This window comes from Bombina bombina, chromosome 3, assembly GCF_027579735.1.
Source record: "Bombina bombina isolate aBomBom1 chromosome 3, aBomBom1.pri, whole genome shotgun sequence".
Classification (NCBI taxonomy): domain Eukaryota; kingdom Metazoa; phylum Chordata; class Amphibia; order Anura; family Bombinatoridae; genus Bombina; species Bombina bombina.
Genome location: NC_069501.1, coordinates 761,016,409 through 761,036,568, shown reverse-complemented (window position 1 = coordinate 761,036,568; position 20,160 = coordinate 761,016,409). Strand labels below are relative to the sequence as shown.

The following is a 20,160-nucleotide window of genomic DNA, read 5'->3' as shown; positions in this document are numbered from 1 at the left end:
GGGGAACATTCTGCAACTACTAGGGTTGCCAGCTGTTCTCCATTCGGTAGATGTCTGGGTCACACACTGTATGCCCACCAAGCTTATATCCTACTCTTGATCCTAACATGTATAAGCAGTCATTCTACCCCATCATGGCTGCAGTAACATACAAATCAATAAATGTACCACTTTGGTTGCCAGAAACACATGTAAACCTGTAGAGATTTGACCCCCTTGACTGCCCCTCACTACTTCCGGCATTATATTTTTAATGCACTTAGGCATAAAAAGTCTTTCACATTTAAAACTTAGAGAAATTAAAAATAATAAATGGGAGGGGGCGAAGCAAGCTCTGATACTGAGAGGTCGCATAGTACTGCAGCTCCGACAACATATTACAAAAATCCTTTACTCAACCTCTCAAACCTGCCTAAAATTGGCACAAAAGGGTGGCCAATACTAAGAACATATCCTGACCAACCCAAAGTGTTGGAAACTACCATTTGATGAAGGAGAGTGACAAAAAAACTTGAAACCTCTGTGGCAATTTGTACTGCGTGAGCCAAGGAGTAGCCATCTTCTGAGAGGACGGCTGGGGCCTAGTCTATAATTGACTCTTGCCTAATCCTACCCTTGTGGATCCAAACATAGCAACTAAAGCCATTCAGCTACATGTCTACCTAACGGTGAAATGTTTTGAAGCAGCGCTGCTGGAAAAAATGGAGCATATTTTTCTATTGCACTGCCACGTCTTGGGACATGCATAGTGAACGCATAGAAGAATGCAGATAACTGCTTAAAGGGACACTAAACCCAGAAAAAAACTTATCTTCAATCAAAATATCGATATATTTTGAATAGTTATGTAATTAGCATTGTTTGTCAAATTATTACCGTTTATTAGCAATCCGATATAGAAAATCAATTTATTTCCAAACCCACTGCTGGCTATTGTTTTCTAAACTCTAATCCTGAACGATAACCCAGGTTATCAAAATGGCGATTTTTGGACGCTATGCGCATGCGCAATATCCCGGCACATCACTCACAGCAGACAGGAAGACCCTGTATCTAAATCAGACATAGCTGATGAATACGCTACACATAGCAGGTAAGAGCTGAGTGCTGCGCTGCGATGCGAGAATCAACCCTAACAATAACGAACATTAAATCTTTATAGCACAATATGAAAAATGATCAATTAAACACATATTAATTTCATTAGAATAGACACTTTGTGGATATTATGACGATTACTCTGATGGAACCAAATACTATTGTTATGGACACTTTATGTGCAAATATGCTTGCCACAACGGATCGCAACTCGCATGCGCATGGTGACTACATTGTCACATAATGATATGCACGAAATAGGAAATTGGGTTTGGTCGTGCACGGCCCATATTAGAGGGTTGGATATAATGACGTCATCTGCAAAAAAATTTATTTAATTTTATAGCGTTTCTAAAGTTCATTGGACTGTAAAATTAAGTTGTTGAATAAATGTACACCTTATTGATTGGAAATTGATTTTCAGGTTGTGGCCAAAAACGGAAAGTTTTGGAATCCTTTAAAGAAGCCTAGAACCTTGACCACGTTAGAAGAAAGGAAGAAGAGAGCTCTGTCCTTACTCACAATAGTGGACAAGACAATGGAGGTGGAAGTCTCTGCTGCAACCTGCAATGCGAGGTGGGATTTGCATCTGCAGATAGAAGGATTATCTCGAGGAGTCCATGACCATATAAGGCAGTAGATCTGCGCTTGCTGCAGAAGATGACACAGAGATGCTCTTTGGAGAGCTGAATATGAACCTCACCCATAACAGCCGAGTAGATGAGCTACATTACGGCCATGTAAGAGAGGCAACCCCTGATAGTGAACCCGCTGGTTCCAATACTATGGGCTTGGAGCAGGGTAGTGTACTACAGATGAAGTCCGGTTTCAGTTGGTACAAGACTGGGATCGGATAGGCTCCTTCGTAACACCATATCTATATGGACAGTTTTTATAATACTACTAACCCTGTGGTCTGTGTTATTTTCCACACCTCTATATTATGGACATATATGTGGATATCGTTATTAACAGAATTTATGTTGAGACTTTCTTGATCCTCACTACTCGTTTGTTGGTCTTATGAACTGGGACTCTCAACCTCGCACACCATGGAACTGCCAAAGTAAAAATTGTACTTTGGCAGTTTTTAGGATACCAGATGCTGGAGGTTATTGTTTTTACCATTCACAGCTAGTTTGTGCTTTATTACTGTGTTAGGAGTCATGTTTATTGATAATGCCTCAGTATATTATCTAAAATGGCTTTAATATTCTTGTAGTTTTGTTTCAGTTGCTGCAAATCCCCTGGCTATTATGTTAAAGGGACAGTTAAGTCCCCAAAAAAATTTCATGATTCAAATAGGGCATGCAATTTTAAACAACTTTCCAATTTACTTTTATCACCAATTTTGCTCTGTTCTCTTGGATTTTTTAGTTGAAAGCTAAACCTAGGAGGTTCATATGCTAATTTATTAGACTTTAAAGGCCGCCTCTAAGCTAAATGCATTTTGACCACTAGAGGGCATTAGTTCATTTGTTTCATATAGATTACATTAAGATCGTGCACGTGAATTTCCTGAGGAGTGAGTACTGATTGGCTAAAATGCAAGTCTGTCAAAAGAACTGAAATAAGGGGCAGTTTGCAGATGCTTAGATACAAGGTAATTACAGAGGTAAAATGTGTATTATTATAACTGTGTTGGTTATGCAAAACTGGGGAATGGGTAATTAAGGAATTATCTATCTTTTAAAACAACAAAACTTCTGGTGTTGACTGTCCCTTTAACACAACTAAATATTTACATTAGCAGAACTCTGTATGGTAGTATATGTGCCTTATTGCTAAACAGAATACTTTCATGCTCTCGTTATATTTAGTATGTGTCTTTATATACTTGACCTCACTAACAGGAGAAATATCTGTTCACCCTGAAATGTACCAAAACTGTTTTCACGCTCATGTCTTCCAACTCTATCTGATATCACAAGACTTTGTACACACCCATTATAGAATCTTATTAAAGTCTGTGCATTCTTTTCACAATACAAGGTATAATTTATATGAGCCTAAGCAGTATATCCCTCTGAAATATAAGAACCTTTTGTAAGCACATTCTTTTACTACATAGCCAACTAATGCCTACTAATACAGTCCAGGATATGCTTGCCCAATTCACATTCTGTTAGCGCCTCTGTTAACTTTTTTGTAATGAAGATGGCTTCCTGGCTGATCACCTGTTAAGTTCAGGTCCCTATGGCAATATACACTTGGACATGGACACGCTTACTTCTCTAAGGTTAAATGGTTATACCTAGTCGAATAGGTTTATATGACAGGGGTTCCTGATATACCTGATCGTTTTATGGTCTATGCTTGTTCTATTTAAAGGGACAGTAAAGGTAAAAAAAAATCTTTCATGTATTAAATAGGGCATGTAATTTTAAATAACTTTCCAATTTACTTTTATTACCAATTTTGCTTTGTTCTCTTGGTATTCTTAATTGAAAGCTAAATCTAGGAGGTTCATGTGCTAATTTCTTAGACCTTGAAGACTGCCTCTAATCAGAAAGCATTTTGACAGTTTTTGACCACTAGAGGGCATTAGTTCATGTGTTTCATATAGATAACATTGAGCTCCGGCACGTGAAGCTCCTAAGAGCAAGCACTGATTGGCTAAAAATGCATGTCTGTCAAAAGAACTGAAATAAGGGGGCAATTTGCAGAGGCATAGATACAAAGTAATCACAGAGGTAAAAAGTATATTATTAGAACTGTGTTGGTTATGCAAAATTGGGGAATGGGTAATAAAGGGATTATCTACCTTTTTAAACAACAAAAATTCTGGTGTTTACTGTCCCTTTAAACATTTTAGTAGCCTTACTCAATTGTACATACGTTTCCTAACAGAGTGTTCATATATCAATGCTGAGAGCGTTATATGTATATTGACTCTTATATGTAATTCCAATTTTGCTCAGCTTAATTCACATTTGGGAATACTTCATATATGTGATATCCCTCTAGGAAGTAGGGTTGCCACCCGTCCCTTAAAATATAGAACACTTATAAGTTACACATGCTGCAGGGTGTGCAGGGAGGAATATGAATAGTGCTGTCCAGAAACACAATACATGTTCCTCCCTGCACACCCTGCAGCATGTGTAACTCATAAGTGTCCAGGAAAACATGGCTGAGGTGGCAACCCTACTAGGAGGATATAGAGTAGCCGTTAGGAATTGACTCCAAAATACTATATTCTATATTGTGCTAATATGTCCTCATAGTAGAGTTTGGTTTTATGAGTGTTTAAATTAATATAGTGTCCTCCATTAGGTGGAATCATTGCTACACGTGAAGGTACATATGTTGGAAGCTACAATATACCCTTTAACTTTGTAACCTCTTTTAGATCCAAAAGTGACTCTACTCACTATATGAATTTAATATTACATGTTTTGCATTGTTTTATATTAGCCTGTTAAGATTACATTTACGATGAAAAGTAGGCACATAGGGAAGTGGCTTTTGTAAAGGAACCTTGTTACTTATAGTGTTAGACTCCCTGCTGCCGGGGGGAGTTATATATGACCATACAGAAATGTATACGCCTTCATATACCTGTACGTGTTCTATGCAAATTTAAATTAAACCCCTATAAGCCACATGTGATATACCCTTTGCTAAATTGTATATAAATAAGCTACACAAGTAGTCAAAATACTAAGTTAGTACTGCATAGTAAAGGTGTATTGTGTCTTTGAGCCTCCTATCAATCAGAGACTATTGAGGTTATTTTATTATATTTTCTATAAGCACTTCTTATATGTGCTGAGTAACTTTTGATATGTATCCCTTCTAGATGGGATGCAGACAAGTCCATCTTATCTCGCTCTACAGGCCATCTGCACAAAGTAGGCTATACCTCCCCATAAGTTATTGACTTACGTAAAATCAGCAGCGCACCCTTTACACTATTCTCAGCTCCGTTTCCCCCCCTATAGTTTATTCAGTAAACTGAGGGAAATGCATCCTACCCATACCCATATTTTTCGTATGTCATTTACCTATAGCGATAACCAATAATCCCTTTCCTTACTCTCTATATTAAAATCAGGTTTCTGCTCCATAGGTTCTTTCATATAAGTTTATGACGCTCATATGGGTAACGTATGAATGTATGAAGCTTATCTACATACTATATCACAATTCAGCTCAACTACTTTAACTCCAACTCTTACAATACCCATATGTACAATCTAGAAGCAATCATCTGTATTATAATCTGTGTAGTTTGTTTAGTTAAACGTTATTTCTTTCATGTAATTAGCAAGAGTCCATGAGCTAGTGACGTATGGGATATACATTCCTACCAGGAGGGGCAAAGTTTCCCAAACCTCAAAATGCCTATAAATACACCCCTCACCACACCCACAAATCAGTTTTACAAACTTTGCCTCCTATGGAGGTGGTGAAGTAAGTTTGTGCTAGATTCTACGTTGATATGCGCTCCGCAGCAGGTTGGAGCCCGGTTTTCCTCTCAGCGTGCAGTGAATGTCAGAGGGATGTGAGGAGAGTATTGCCTATTTGAATTCAATGATCTCCTTCTACGGGGTCTATTTCATAGGTTCTCTGTTATCGGTCGTAGAGATTCATCTCTTACCTCCCTTTTCAGATCGACGATATACTCTTATATATACCATTACCTCTAGTGATTCTCGTTTCAGTACTGGTTTGGCTTTCTACTACATGTAGATGAGTGTCCTGGGGTAAGTAAATCTTATTTTCTGTGACACTCTAAGCTATGGTTGGGCACTTTTATATAAAGTTCTAAATATATGTATTCAAACATTTATTTGCCTTGACTCAGGATGTTCAACGTTCCTTATTTCAGACAGTCAGTTTCATATTTGGGATAATGCATATGAATAAATCAATTTTTTTCTTACCTTAAAATTTGACTTTTTTCCCTGTGGGCTGTTAGGCTCGCGGGGGCTGAAAATGCTTAATTTTATTGCGTCATTCTTGGCGCGGACTTTTTTGGCGCAAAATTTTTTTTCTGTTTCCGGCGTCATACGTGTCGACGGAAGTTGCGTCATTTTTGACGTTTTTTGCGCCAAAAGTGTCGGCGTTCCGGATGTGGCGTAATTTTTGGCGCCAAAAGCATTTAGGCGCCAAATAATATGGGCATCACTATTGTCTCCACATTATTTAAGTCTCATTATTTATTGCTTCTGGTTGCTAGAAGCTTGTTCACTGGCATTTTTTCCCATTCCTGAAACTGTCATTTAAGGAATTTGATCAATTTTGCTTTATATGTTATTTTTTCTATTACATATTGCAAGATGTCCCAGATTGACACTGAGTCAGAAGATACTTCTGGAAAAACGCTGCCTGGTGCTGGATCTGCCAAAGTTAAGTGTATCTGCTGTAAACTTGTGGTATCTGTTCCTCCAGCTGTTGTTTGTAATAAATGTCATGACAAACTTGTTAATGCAGATAATATTTCCTTTAGTAATGTTACATTACCTGTTGCTGTTCCGTCAACATCTAATACTCAGAGTGTTCCTGTTAACATAAGAGATTTTGTTTCTAAATCCATTAAGAAGGCTATGTCTGTTATTCCTCCTTCTAGTAAACGTAAAAGGTTTTTTAAAACTTCTCATTTTTTAAATGAACATCATCATTCTGATTCTGATAATGGTTCCTCTGGTTCAGAGGATTCTGTCTCAGAGGTTGGTGCTGATAAATCTTCATATTTATTTAAAATGGAATTTATTCGTTCTTTACTTAAAGAAGTCTTAATTGCTTTAGAAATAGAGGATTCTGGTCCTCTTGATACTAAATCTAAACATTTAAATAAGGTTTTTAAATCTCCTGTAGTTATTCCAGAAGTTTTTCCTGTCCCTGATGCTATTTCTGAAGTAATCTCCAGGGAATGGAATAATTTGGGTAATTCTTTTACTCCTTCTAAACGTTTTAAGCAATTATATCCTGTGCCATCTGACAGATTAGAATTTTGGGACAAAATCCCTAAAGTTGATGGGGCTGTCTCTACTCTTGCTAAATGTACTACTATTTCTACGGCAGATAGTACTTCCTTTAAGGATCCTTTAGATAGGAAGATTGAATCCTTTCTAAGAAAAGCTTACTTATGTTCAGGTAATCTTCTTAGACCTGCTATATCTTTAGCGGATGTTGCTGCAGCTTCAACTTTTTGGTTAGACGCTTTAGCGCAACAAGTAACAGATCATAATTCTCATAGCATTGTTAATCTTCTTCAACATGCTAATAACTTTATTTGTGATGCCATCTTTGATATCATTAGAGTTGATGTCAGGTATATGTCTCTAGCTATTTTAGCTAGAAGAGCTTTATGGCTTAAAACTTGGAATGCTGACATGTCTTCTAAGTCAACTTTGCTTTCCCTTTCTTTCCAGGGTAATAAATTATTTGGTTCTCAGTTGGATTCTATTATCTCAACTGTTACTGGAGGGAAAGGAACTTTTTTACCACAGGATAAAAAATCTAAAGGTAAATTTAGGTCTAATAATCGTTTTCGTTCCTTTCGTCACAATAAGGAACAAAAGCCTGATCCTTCACCCACAGGAGCGGTATCAGTTTGGAAACCATCTCCAGTCTGGAATAAATCCAAACCTTTTAGAAAACCAAAGCCAGCTCCCAAGTCCACATGAAGGTGCGGCCCTCATTCCAGCCCAGCTGGTAGGGGGCAGATTACGATTTTTCAAAGGAATTTGGATCAATTCAATTCACAATCTTTGGATTCAAAACATTGTTTCAGAAGGGTACAGAATTGGCTTCAAGATAAGGCCTCCTGCAAAGAGATTTTTTCTTTCCCGTGTCCCAGTAAATCCAGCGAAAGCTCAAGCATTTCTGAAATGTGTTTCAGATCTAGAGTTGGCTGGAGTAATTATGCCAGTTCCAGTTCTGGAACAGGGGCTGGGGTTTTATTCAAATCTCTTCATTGTACCAAAGAAGGAGAATTCCTTCAGACCAGTTCTGGATCTAAAAATATTGAATCGTTATGTAAGGATACCAACATTCAAAATGGTAACTATAAGGACTATTCTGCCTTTTGTTCAGCAAGGGCATTATATGTCCACAATAGATTTACAGGATGCATATCTGCATATTCCGATTCATCCAGATCACTATCAGTTTCTGAGATTCTCTTTCCTAGACAAGCATTACCAGTTTGTGGCTCTGCCGTTTGGCCTAGCAACAGCTCCAAGAATTTTTACAAAGTTTCTCGGTGCCCTTCTGTCTGTAATCAGAGAACAGGGTATTGTGGTATTTCCTTATTTGGATGATATCTTGGTACTTGCTCAGTCTTCACATTTAGCAGAATCTCATATGAATCGACTTGTGTTGTTTCTTCAAGATCATGGTTGGAGGATCAATTTACCGAAAAGTTCATTGATTCCTCAGACAAGGGTAACCTTTTTAGGTTTCCAGATAGATTCAGCGTCCATGACTCTGTCTCTGACAGAAAAGAGACGTCTAAAATTGATCTCAGCTTGTCGAAACCTTCAATCACAATCATTCCCTTCGGTAGCCTTATGCATGGAAATTCTAGGTCTTATGACTGCTGCATCGGACGCGATCCCCTTTGCTCGTTTTCACATGCGACCTCTTCAGCTCTGTATGCTGAACCAGTGGTGCAGGGATTACACAAATATATCTCAATTAATATCTTATTATAAAACCGATTGTACGACACTCTCTGACGTGGTGGACAGATCACCATCGTTTAGTTCAGGGGACTTCTTTTGTTCTTCCGACCTGGACTGTAATTTCAACAGATGCAAGTCTGACAGGTTGGGGAGCTGTTTGGGGGTCTCTGACAGCACAAGGGGTTTGGGAATCTCAGGAGGTGAGATTACCAATCAATATTTTGGAACTCCGTGCAATTTTCAGAGCTCTTCAGTCATGGCCTCTTCTAAAGAGAGAATCGTTCATTTGTTTTCAGACAGACAATGTCACAACTGTGGCATACATCAATCATCAAGGAGGGACTCTGGCTATGAAAGAAGTATCTCGAATACTGGTATGGGCGGAATCCAGCTCCTGTCTAGTTTATGCGGTTCATATCCCAGGTATAGACAATTGAGAAGCGGATTATCTCAGTCGCCAAACGTTACATCCGGGCGAATGGTCTCTTCACCCAGAGGTATTTTTTCAGATTGTTCAAATGTGGGGACTTCCAGAAATAGATCTGATGGCTTCTCATCTAAACAAGAAACTTCCCAGGTATCTGTCCAGATCCAGGGATCCTCAAGCGGAAGCAGTGGATGCATTGTCACTTCCTTGGAAGTATCATCCTGCCTATATCTTTCCGCCTCTAGTTCTTCCAAGAGTAATCTCCAAGATTCTGAAGGAATGCTCGTTTGTTCTGCTGGTGGCTCCAGCATGGCCTCACAGGTTTTGGTATGCGGATCTTGTCCGGATGGCCTCTTGCCAACCGTGGACTCTTCCGTTAAGACCAGACCTTCTGTCGCAAGGTCCTTTTTTCCATCAGGATCTCAAATCCTTAAATTTAAAGGTATGGAGATTGAACGCTTGATTCTTAGTCAAAGAGGTTTCTCTGACTCTGTGATTAATACTATGTTACAGGCTCGTAAATCTGTATCTAGGAAGATATATTATCGAGTCTGGAAGACTTATATTTCTTGGTGTCTTTCTCATCATTTTTCCTGGCATTCTTTTAGAATTCCGAGAATTTTACAGTTTCTTCAGGATGGTTTGGATAAAGGTTTGTCTGCAAGTTCCTTGAAAGGACAAATCTCTGCTCTTTCTGTTCTTTTTCACAGAAAGATTGCTAATCTTCCTGATATTCATTGTTTTGTACAAGCTTTGGTTCGTATAAAACCTGTCATTAAGTCAATTTCTCCTCCTTGGAATTTGAATTTGGTTCTGGGGGCTCTTCAAGCTCCTCCGTTTGAACCTATGCATTCATTGGACATTAAATTACTTTCTTGGAAAGTTTTGTTTCTTTTGGCCATCTCTTCTGCTAGAAGAGTTTCTGAATTATCTGCTCGTTCTTGTGAGTCTCCTTTTCTGATTTTTCATCAGGATAAGGCGGTGTTGCGAACTTCTTTTAAATTTGTGAATTCTAACAACATTAGTAGAGAAATTGTGGTTCCTTCATTGTGTCCTAATCCTAAGAATTCTAAGGAGAGATCATTGCATTCTTTGGATGTAGTTAGAGCTTTGAAATATTGCGTTGAAGCTACTAAGAATTTCCGAAAGACTTCTAGTCTATTTGTTATCTTTTCCGGTTCTAGGAAAGGTCAGAAGGCCTCTGCCATTTCTTTGGCATCCTGGTTGAAATCTTTAATTCATCATGCTTATGTCGAGTCGGGTAAAACTCCGCCTCAAAGGATTACAGCTCATTCTACTAGGTCAGTTTCTACTTCCTGGGCATTTAGGAATGAAGCTTTGGTTGATCAGATTTGCAAAGCAGCAACTTAGTCTTCTTTGCATACTTTTACTAAATTCTACCATTTTGATGTGTTTTCTTCTGAAGCAGTTTTTGGTAGAAAAGTACTTCAGGCAGCTGTTTCAGTTTGATTCTTCTGCTTATAATTTCAGTTTTTTTCATTATAAGATTTAAACTTTATTTTGGGTGTGACTCTTGCGTGGAAGATCCACATCTTGGGTAGTCATTATCCCATACGTCACTAGCTCATGGACTCTTGCTAATTACATGAAAGAAAACATAATTTATGTAAGAACTTACCTGATAAATTCATTTCTTTCATATTAGCAAGAGTCCATGAGGCCCACCCTTTTTGTGGTGGTTCTGATTTTTTTGTATAAAGCACAATTATTCCAATTCCTTATTTTTTATGCTTTCGCACTTTTTTCTTATCACCCCACTTCCTTGCTATGCGTTAAACTGATTTCTGGGTGTGGTGAGGGGTGTATTTATAGGCATTTTGAGGTTTGGGAAACATTGCCCCTCCTGGTAGGAATGTATATCCCATACGTCACTAGCTCATGGACTCTTGCTAATATGAAAGAAATGAATTTATCAGGTAAGTTCTTACATAAATTATGTTATTTGCACACCAGCATCTTGTACATTTATATTTATATGTGAAAGAATATGTTTTGTGCCTATGAGAACCTCAATAAAAACATATTTAAAAATAAATAAAAAAATGGGCATTTTATTGTCTAGTATTTATGTGAAGATTTTCCTAGACAGCCTGCTAAAATACGAGACTCTCCAGCTGAATACTAAACATCTGGCAATCATAGTGACTATATTTCCACTTGACCCCTCAGTTTTTATCCTCAATTTGTAGCACTCATCTTATATTCCAGCTACCTGCTAGTAAAAAATCCAAGTTTGCAATTTTCAGTATGTAGACTAAGGAAAGAAAATCATATCTTTCGCTCCTAGATTTTAGACAGATTTCTGTAGCCGTGCTGTCTCCTCAGAGAGTCTGAAGTAATGCAAAAAAAATTATATATATATATATATATATATATATATATATATATATATATATATATATATATATATATATATATATATATATATATATATATATATATATATATATATATATATATTATGCATAGTACATAACAGTTATTAAGTAATTAATTAAAATCTGTTATACAATATGCTAAGAACATTTTGAAAACCCTGATGAGTATGTTTATCTTATCTCCCTTGATTTTTGGCCAATTGGGGCTGGCCAGAGATGAATTTGTTCAGTGCTCTAAACAATCTTTCTATATTATGTAGCCAGGTCAGGCAATTTGAAGCTTACTGGGGTTACAGAATTTAACTCTCTACTAAATGTGTGAGAAGCACAATTTTTACAGCAAAATAATTCTTGAATGTTTACTAGGTGTCATTTAGCAAGGTCATGACATGACATGACCTTGCTAAATGACACCTAGTGAACATTCAAGAATTATTTTGCTGTAAAAATTGTGCTTCTCACACATTTAGTAGAGAGTTAAATTCTGTAACCCCAGTTACAGAAGCTACTGTTGCCATTATATTTTCATTAATCATTTTATATTTCTTTATTTTTATTATTCATGAGGAATTGCATTTGAGTTTAATGTCTCTTTATAAAACAGACTTTGACAGTTTACAGTATACTAGCCAGAAACACTAATTCTACCTGGCTTTTCCAGGGGTAGATCCCTTGACTGTTTTGAAATGGCAAAGCCCTGCAAACTTGTAGTTTTTTTAAAGGCTCTTGAAACATGTATAATGTTAGCAGAATATTGCTGATATACACTATTTAAACAGGGGTTCTTGATTTAAAGATAATGCTTTCTGGAGGTCTGTGCATGCTGCACAATCTGTCACTCTGTCTTTTATTATATAGATTGCAGATAAGAGGAGCTCAGGCTACAAAATGAACATTCTTATTTACTGTTACTATGTTTTTCCAGATTGCCTCTGGCTCACTGAAGTTACGGACAGTCCACAAAAGACTGTCTATTTATAAACTGAGATCTCGGTGTGTCACTAGGCCAAAAGGCAGGCCAGTGACGTCTCAGACCATGTAAAGGCATTAGTTGCTCCGGTTTGCAGTTTCTTGATGATGCGTCTAATAATTACATGGCTTTTGTTGCTCATTTGGTGTTGATTCAAAACATGGAAACTCATGGTACTGGCAAGAGTTTGTGTTCCTTGGGTGCCTTTTAAAAATGGGTCTTGGAAGTTTTGTGGCTTGGTGGACACCCCACTAGGAGTGTTATTTCTTCTGCTGGCTGTTTTTACATAGCTTGTCACTAGCCTATACTTAAAGGGACACTGAACCCAATTTTTTTTTTTCATAATTCAGATAGAGCATGCCATTTTAAGCAACTTTCTATTATACTCCTTTTATCAAATTGTCTTCATTCTCTTGGTATCTTTATTTGAAAGCAAGAATTTAAGTATAGATGCCAGCCCATTTTCGGTGAACAACCTGGGTTTTTCTTGCTGATTGGTGGATAAATTCACCCACCAATAAACAAGTGCTGTCCAGGGTCTGAACCAAAAATGTTCTGGCTCCTTAGCTTAGATGCCTTCTTTTTCAAATAAAGATAGCAAGAGAACAAAGAAAACTTGATAATAGGAGTAAATTAGAAAGTTGCTTAAAATTGCATGCTCTATCTGAATCACAAAAGAAAGAATTTGGGTTCAGTGTCCCTTTCAAGTATAGAAACTTTCAGTATAGGTAGGGATACTACAGGCTAAATTTTAGTTATTTCAAATGCTGAAATAAGGGTAAAGGACACTCAGTCAGGAAAAGCCCTCTGCAGCAAACCTAGATCTTTCTGGTTTTAGGCCTGGTGACCTCACCAGCGTACCCAGATGCCAGATAAAAAAACTTACATGCATGTATATCAGCCATATCATAAGGGCACTTGTCAATACATTTTGTAGTTTTAATGTGAATTGAAGGTGCGCTTTTCTCTTTTTCTTTGTTTTTATAGCTCCTATTAAGTTACAGATACTTAATTAGAGGAAGCAACTCTCCTCCACGTATTCAACTAGTAACTGCCATATAGTGTTGTAGATACGTGCACGCTCCTAAGCTTGCATATATACTTTTCAACAAAAGATACCGAGAGGAACAAAGAAAATTTGATAATAGAAGTAAATTAGAAAGTTGTTTACAGATTCTGAACCATGAAATAAACATTTTAGGTTTCATGTCCCTTTACACCAGTGTTTTTCAACCAGTGTGCCGTGGCACACTAGTGTGCCGTGAGAGATCCTCAGGTGCAGTGTGACAATTTTTTAAACTTTGCTTGTTTTTTACTCCCAGTGCAGGGGTAGTTTGTAGGAGGCATGGCATAACAGCACAATACATACAGTATGTGTGTGTTTGTGTGTATGTGTATAATTTATGCTGTATTAGGCTACAATGTGTGATTTTTTTAAAATTTTGGGATGGTGGTGTGCCACAGGATTTTTTAATGTAAAAAAGTGTGCCACGGCAAAAAAAAGGTTAAAAATCACTGCTTTACACAACAGCATACAAATTTACATGTTTTTTAGCTACATGAGCACTTTGAAATTCTCAGTGTAGCCACTGCCTGCAGCTAGATAAGAGAGCTACTATTACATAACTTAAAGGGACACTGAACCCTAATTATTATTTAGTGATTCAGATAGAGCATGCAATTTTAAGCAACTTTCTAATTTACTACTATTATCAAATTTTCTTCATTCTCTTGGTATCTTTATTTGAAAAGCAAGAGTTAAAGTTTAGAAGCTGGCCCATTTTTGGTGAACAACCTGGGTTGTTCTTGCTGATTGGTGGATAAATTCAGCCACCAATAAACAAGTGATGTCCAGGGTCTGAACCAAAAATTGTCTGGCTCCTTAGCTTAGATGCCTTCTTTTTAAAATAAAGATAGCAAGAGAACGAAGAAAAAGTGATAATAGGAGTAAATTAGAAAGTTGCTTAAAATGGCATGCTCTATCTGAATCACTAAATAATAATTAGTGTTCAGTATCCTCTGCTGAGCATGGGCAACAAACTGAGTGCAGCTATTATAGGTGTCTCCTAGCACCACTTTACAGGAAAGCAAAGAAGCCGTGTTTACTTTGAAGATCATAGCCGTGAAGTTAACCCCTTAATGACCACAATATACCCTGTATGTCACTGGTCGTTAAGGGTTTTTTCAGGACATAATAGCACAAGTCTAGCAAGAACACGCTATTAATGCACTCCCTCCAGAAGGCTTTGTGGAATAGAGCAGTCTCAACGCTGGTGGCAAGACCACGGTATAAAACAATCAAGTCCCAAAAAAAGGCCAGCGACATACAGGGTACGTCGCTGGTCCTTAAGGGGTTAAAAAATAAATAAATTAAAAGATCAAATCTTTCTATAATTAAGAATAATATATATTGCAATTATTTCTATCAAGTTTAACACACTAGTTAGTGTGTTATTGTTTATTACAACAATAAAACAAACTGTCTTATATCTCTTTTTAAGTACACAATAACATATATCTTGTAAGCTGGGTTTTTGCGTATTACAGCACTGCTTACAAGTTAGTAAATCTTCCCGGTTAACTTATTTTGGGCCAGATTACAAGTGGAGCACTATTTAACGCTTCCGCTCGAGCGTTCACTGCAATAGAAGTAAGCTTTTGCACTCGTCTGGTTGTGCTCGTATTATGAGTTGAAAGTAACCTATTTTCGCTCACGCGATAATCTGAGGACCGTTAAAAACCGAACTTAGAATATCGCATGTGTGTTCATGTATTCCCCAATAGATATCAATTAAGGCAAAAAAGTGTGTGTGTGTGTGGGGGGGGAATAACACCCAACTTGTGCACAAACCCGATTGCATATTCTCATGTGCACTAATCCAACATGAAAATATGAATATTTCACATTCCAATGTTCATCACATACAGCAATATGTTCTATTTATTCATAAATAAATATTTCTACATATATCTGATGGTATTTTGGTACAATATGCATTGAGAGAGAGAGAGCTAGGAATATCTATTTATAAATACATAGAACATATTCTGCTATGTGCAGAGCAGTCCAGTCCCGAAATAACAGGCAATCCCTCTCTGAACAAGAGAAAAAGCAAAGCCACAGACATACGTTACGGCCTAATGTGGGCCTCATCAGTATGGTGCAGCCATATCTCTCAAGGCAAGCTGAGCAACAGGACCACGTCTGGCTTCCCGCATCACCCTTAGGGATTATGTATTACATACATAATGCACATAGAAATATATATATATATATATATATATACATACACATAAGCGCACGCACACATACGCACACACATATTATAAGCAAGCAAGGATATTTTCTTGTTGACTCATTTCTGTATGAAAACACATTAACGGGGGGAGGGAGTCTTAAGATCTGTAGAAAGATAGTTTCTTTCCCACAATAAGCAATGTTCCCGTTCCAAACCAGTAAACATTTTTGAGCTGCAGTTTTACAGTGGAGTTTCCACTCTCTGGAGGGAATGGAATTCTTAACATCAACATGATAGAGCTGCTGAGTCCCACCTATTAGAAGTGACGTGTTTGCACTACACAGCCTTACTTGGTTTCTGTGCTGTGGAATTTGCTGGGCAGCTCAATAACGCATCCTGGTATTAGTCTGTGTCAGTCTGGAAATGTAGCACTGGGTGGTGAAGCAAGGATCTCTCCTAGCCTGGCAAAGCTAGATTTCTTTTTCATTTGTTGTGTGGAAATTTGAGGTTCTCCTTAATGGTTATAAGGACAACAAACGTAATGGAATTTCAATCCAGGATTCACCCAGATATTCCAGAGAATGGAGAAATGCCAGCCATGGATGTTGTCAGTAATTGTGTTCCACAGGAAAGTGGCACAGAAGATGAAAAGCCAGTTTCAAACTTGCAGCGAAGACGCAGTGATGTCAAAGTTTACAAGGAAATATGTGACTTCTATGCAAGATTGTAAGTGGATCTGCTTTAGTGATTACAGTGTTGGTTCATGTGATAAACCTTGATGTATGCTTTGGGAAAATACTAGTGGAATCGGCTTATGAATTGTTGAAGAGTGTGAGAAATGATGCTTTTTGTATGTTGTAATTTTGTTTCACTAAACAGGCAAAGTGTAATAACAACCAAAGGCTATTAATGGCCTCCATACATACCAGTAAAGATAATACAGGACATAAAAGGTCATGAAATCGTTAATGATTCAGATAAAGAGCATCATTTTAAACAACTTTCCTATGTACTTCTAGCATTGTATTTGCTTCATTCTCTTGGTATCATTTGTTGAAGAAGCAGCAATGCACTACTAGGAGCTAGTTAATATTTTAGTGAGCCAATAACACGAGGCATTTATGTGCAGCAAGCAATCAGCGGCTCCTTAGTCTACCTAGGTATTCTTTTTCAAAACAAATTAGATAAAAGAAGTCAATTGGAAACTTTTGTAAAATCACCTGCTCTGTCCTGAATCGTGAAAGAAAACATTTTTGGTTGTATGTCCCTTGAAGGGGATGACATTCTTTGTGCATTTTATTTACATTAGTTATCCCCAAATGCCCACAGGTCCTTATAGGGACGGTCTAGTGGACAATGTTCTGCAGCATTGTAGCATTTCATTTGTAAACAAATCCTTCTTTAACCCTTTAAGGACACAGCTTTCAGTTTGCTCAATTGTTTTATGACGGAAAAATTCCGTCATATGTCCTTAAGAGGTTAATAATGTGTTGACCTCTGCAAATGCATAGTCTTGTTGTTGTGCCTCTCTGCCTAAGGATGTGACTGGTGTAAGCACATGTATTCCTGCTCCTGATTGGCTTATTGATTATATCCTTATTAGGAGTACCACAGGACCTTGCTGTTTGCATAACTTTTATTATGTTTCAAACTCCGTCTGCAGGGGTTAGATACACAGTAAAAAAATGGATTAATTTAAAAATAATTTAGAGCATTCTAGATAAGAATGTTAAAATTTAGAGATCTATATGACCTTTGATTTAAAAAAAAATGCCCCTTGACATGAGAAAATGAATTGTTGATCTATTTTGTTTTGCTGACAAAACTGTGCCACCAATATTTTTCTATTTGTATACATTATAAATCCAGAGTTAGAAAGCTTAGAATACTTGCAGGATATGGAGTTAGCCAGACCATCATTTGTAGGGTTCACATGTAAAATTTAAGGAGAAACATTTTTTTTGTTCCCCTTCCAAAATCATTTTTAGATACTAAAAAAAAAGAGTTTATAGGTGAGGAGTAACATTTCATTATGCATGTTCATTATTTGTTGCTTATATGGGAGTTGTCCTGGTTAATGCATATTATACATGTGCACGAGAGCAGAGAGTGCTAGTGACTTCATCTACATTTTCTGTACTCTGCTCATGCACTCGAGCATTCTTCTGTGGGGTGGGGGGGGAGCTGTTTGGGAGGGATCAGGGGGTGGGGGGTATCAGGTCGGAGGGTAATCTCTACAGCTAAAATTAACCTTACAAGCTACCTGATTAACCCCTTCACTGCTGGGAATAATAGAAGTGTGGTGCGCAACTGCAATTAGCGGCATTTTAATTACCAAAACCGTGTATGTCTGTTATTTATGAACAAAGGGGATCCCAGAGAACTTTTATAATCATTTGTGTCATGATTGCACAAGCGGTATGTAAATTTCAGTGAGAAACACAAAGTTTGTGAAAAATGCTGCAATCATTTTTTTTTTATTATTGGATCGCATTTGGTGGTGAAATGGTGGCATGAAATATACCAAAATGGGCCTAGATCAATACCTTGGGTTGTGTACTTAAGGGAAAAAGGGGAAACAAGACGTGGACTCCTTGCTCATTGTGCTTAGAGGAATATGGCTACACCTCACTGACTAGGCCCAATGAAGGCCGAAACGATCATCTGGGGTTGCTGTGTTCCTTGTTCAGAGAGGAATTGCCTGGTACTTCAATGCTGGACTGACCGTAATAGGCGGGATCAGACTGATATACTACAGGAAAGTTCTTCTCTGTGAAAAACATTACTGGGCTAAAAAGCTGCACCCAGGTGGTAAATCGCCATAGAACGGACTAACAATGGTTTTGAGCCAGTTGTTATTCCTGTGAGTGTGCTTCTCTCTGTGTATTTAGTCTCCTTAAAAAAAAAAATATAGTTTTGACAGGTATATAAAAAAAAAAAAACAAACAAGGCTCAGTTGCTGTTTAAATGGAGTGATAGCAAAAATGCTAACAATTCTTTGGTATTTTGGTCAAGTTCTTCACTGAAATTCCCGGTAGCAAAGGGGTTAGAGGGACATGAAACTCAACATTTTTCTTTCATGATTCATACAATTTTAAACAACTTTCCAATTTACTTGTCTAATTTGCTTTGTCCTTTTGGTTTTCTTTTTTAAAAAAAAGGATACCTAGGTAGGCTCAGGAGCTGGGAGTTAGCTGCTGATTGGTGGCTGTACAAATCTACCCCTTATCATTGGCTTACTGATGTGTTCAGCAAACTCTAAGCAGTGCATGCATTCTCCTTCAACAAAGGATATTTAGAGAATAAAGCAAAATTGATAATAGAAGTGAATTGAAAAGTTATCTAAAATTGTATGTTCTATCCAAATAATGAAAGAGAAACATTTTGTTATTTATGTCCCTTTAAGTTTGTTTGTTTTGAGAAAAAGGCACTATGTAAACAACTTAGCATTATCATTGTCCTTTATCACTATGGTACAGTATATAGGAGTAGGCCTCCAACCTGTTGCAGTTATTAGAAACCGTTCTGATGTACAGCTGACAACCTTGTTACTAATAGTTACAGCAGGCCAGCAACCAATGTCTACATTCACATAGAGAGAGATGTAGTAATTTTGCACTATTATCCCAGTTGCTATTAATTGCACACTGTTGCTAAATTGTAGTTACACCACTAGCTGATGTTAATGTATATTTGTCTTCTAAATTCTATGGTTCATATCTACGTTTCATAGAAACTGGTCAACCTCATTTGTATATAGTGCATTTTAAGCATTCTGGGTATTTTATTCAATATTTAAAAAAGGTTGTTGCTTTTTCTCTTCAGTACTGACACTTGTTATGTTACTTTAAAGCGGTGTTCTATTTAGTACTAAATGTATACAACGGTTATGTAAATGTAACACTGTCAAATGCATGGTGTTAGTAAGAAGGTATAGCAGGGTGAAAGCTTATGTCTGCACACTTTGCTGATTACATTAGTGCAACAACTCTGGGCTCCCTGCCAAACTGCTCAGAAAAAAAGCATGTTACAGGGAGCAGTCATGGCAAGGGATGAGATAAGCATTTATTTTGGAGCACACACCAGAAGGGAGTATACATGAAAGTATTTATTTTTTATAGGTGACCCAGTGTTCCATTACACCCAGACATAATAGTTTGTGTCCTCCCCAGGCCCCATCTAATGGGCTCACCACCTGGCTGCCCTTAATGACACATTTTTCCCTGTACATTGCATGTCATTAAAGGGACATTATACACTCATTTTTTCTTTGCATAAATGTTTTGTAGATGATCTATTTATAAAGCCCATAAAGTTTTTTTTTTTTAAATTAATGTATAGTTTTGCTTATTTTTAAATAACATTGCTCTGATTTTCAGACTCCTAACCAAGC

General features: G+C 37.4%; 1 protein-coding gene across 6 annotated transcripts in view; it reads left to right on the top strand.

Annotated features, from left to right (window-relative positions):
- LIMS1 (LIM zinc finger domain containing 1) overlaps nucleotides 1–20,160 on the top strand; it is a 254,505-nt gene that overhangs the window by 174,272 nt on the left and 60,073 nt on the right. Inside the window, exon 1 of one of the 6 annotated variants that reach the window (XM_053707617.1) lies at nucleotides 16,162–16,493. The exons of 4 other annotated variants lie outside the window; for them this stretch is intronic. In XM_053707617.1, coding sequence (XP_053563592.1) covers nucleotides 16,285–16,493 — 209 coding nt within the window. In that variant the 5' untranslated portion in view covers nucleotides 16,162–16,284. Of the gene's footprint in view, nucleotides 1–16,161; nucleotides 16,494–20,160 lie in introns of those variants that run through there. One more of the 6 variants, XM_053707616.1, reaches the window with a different exon arrangement.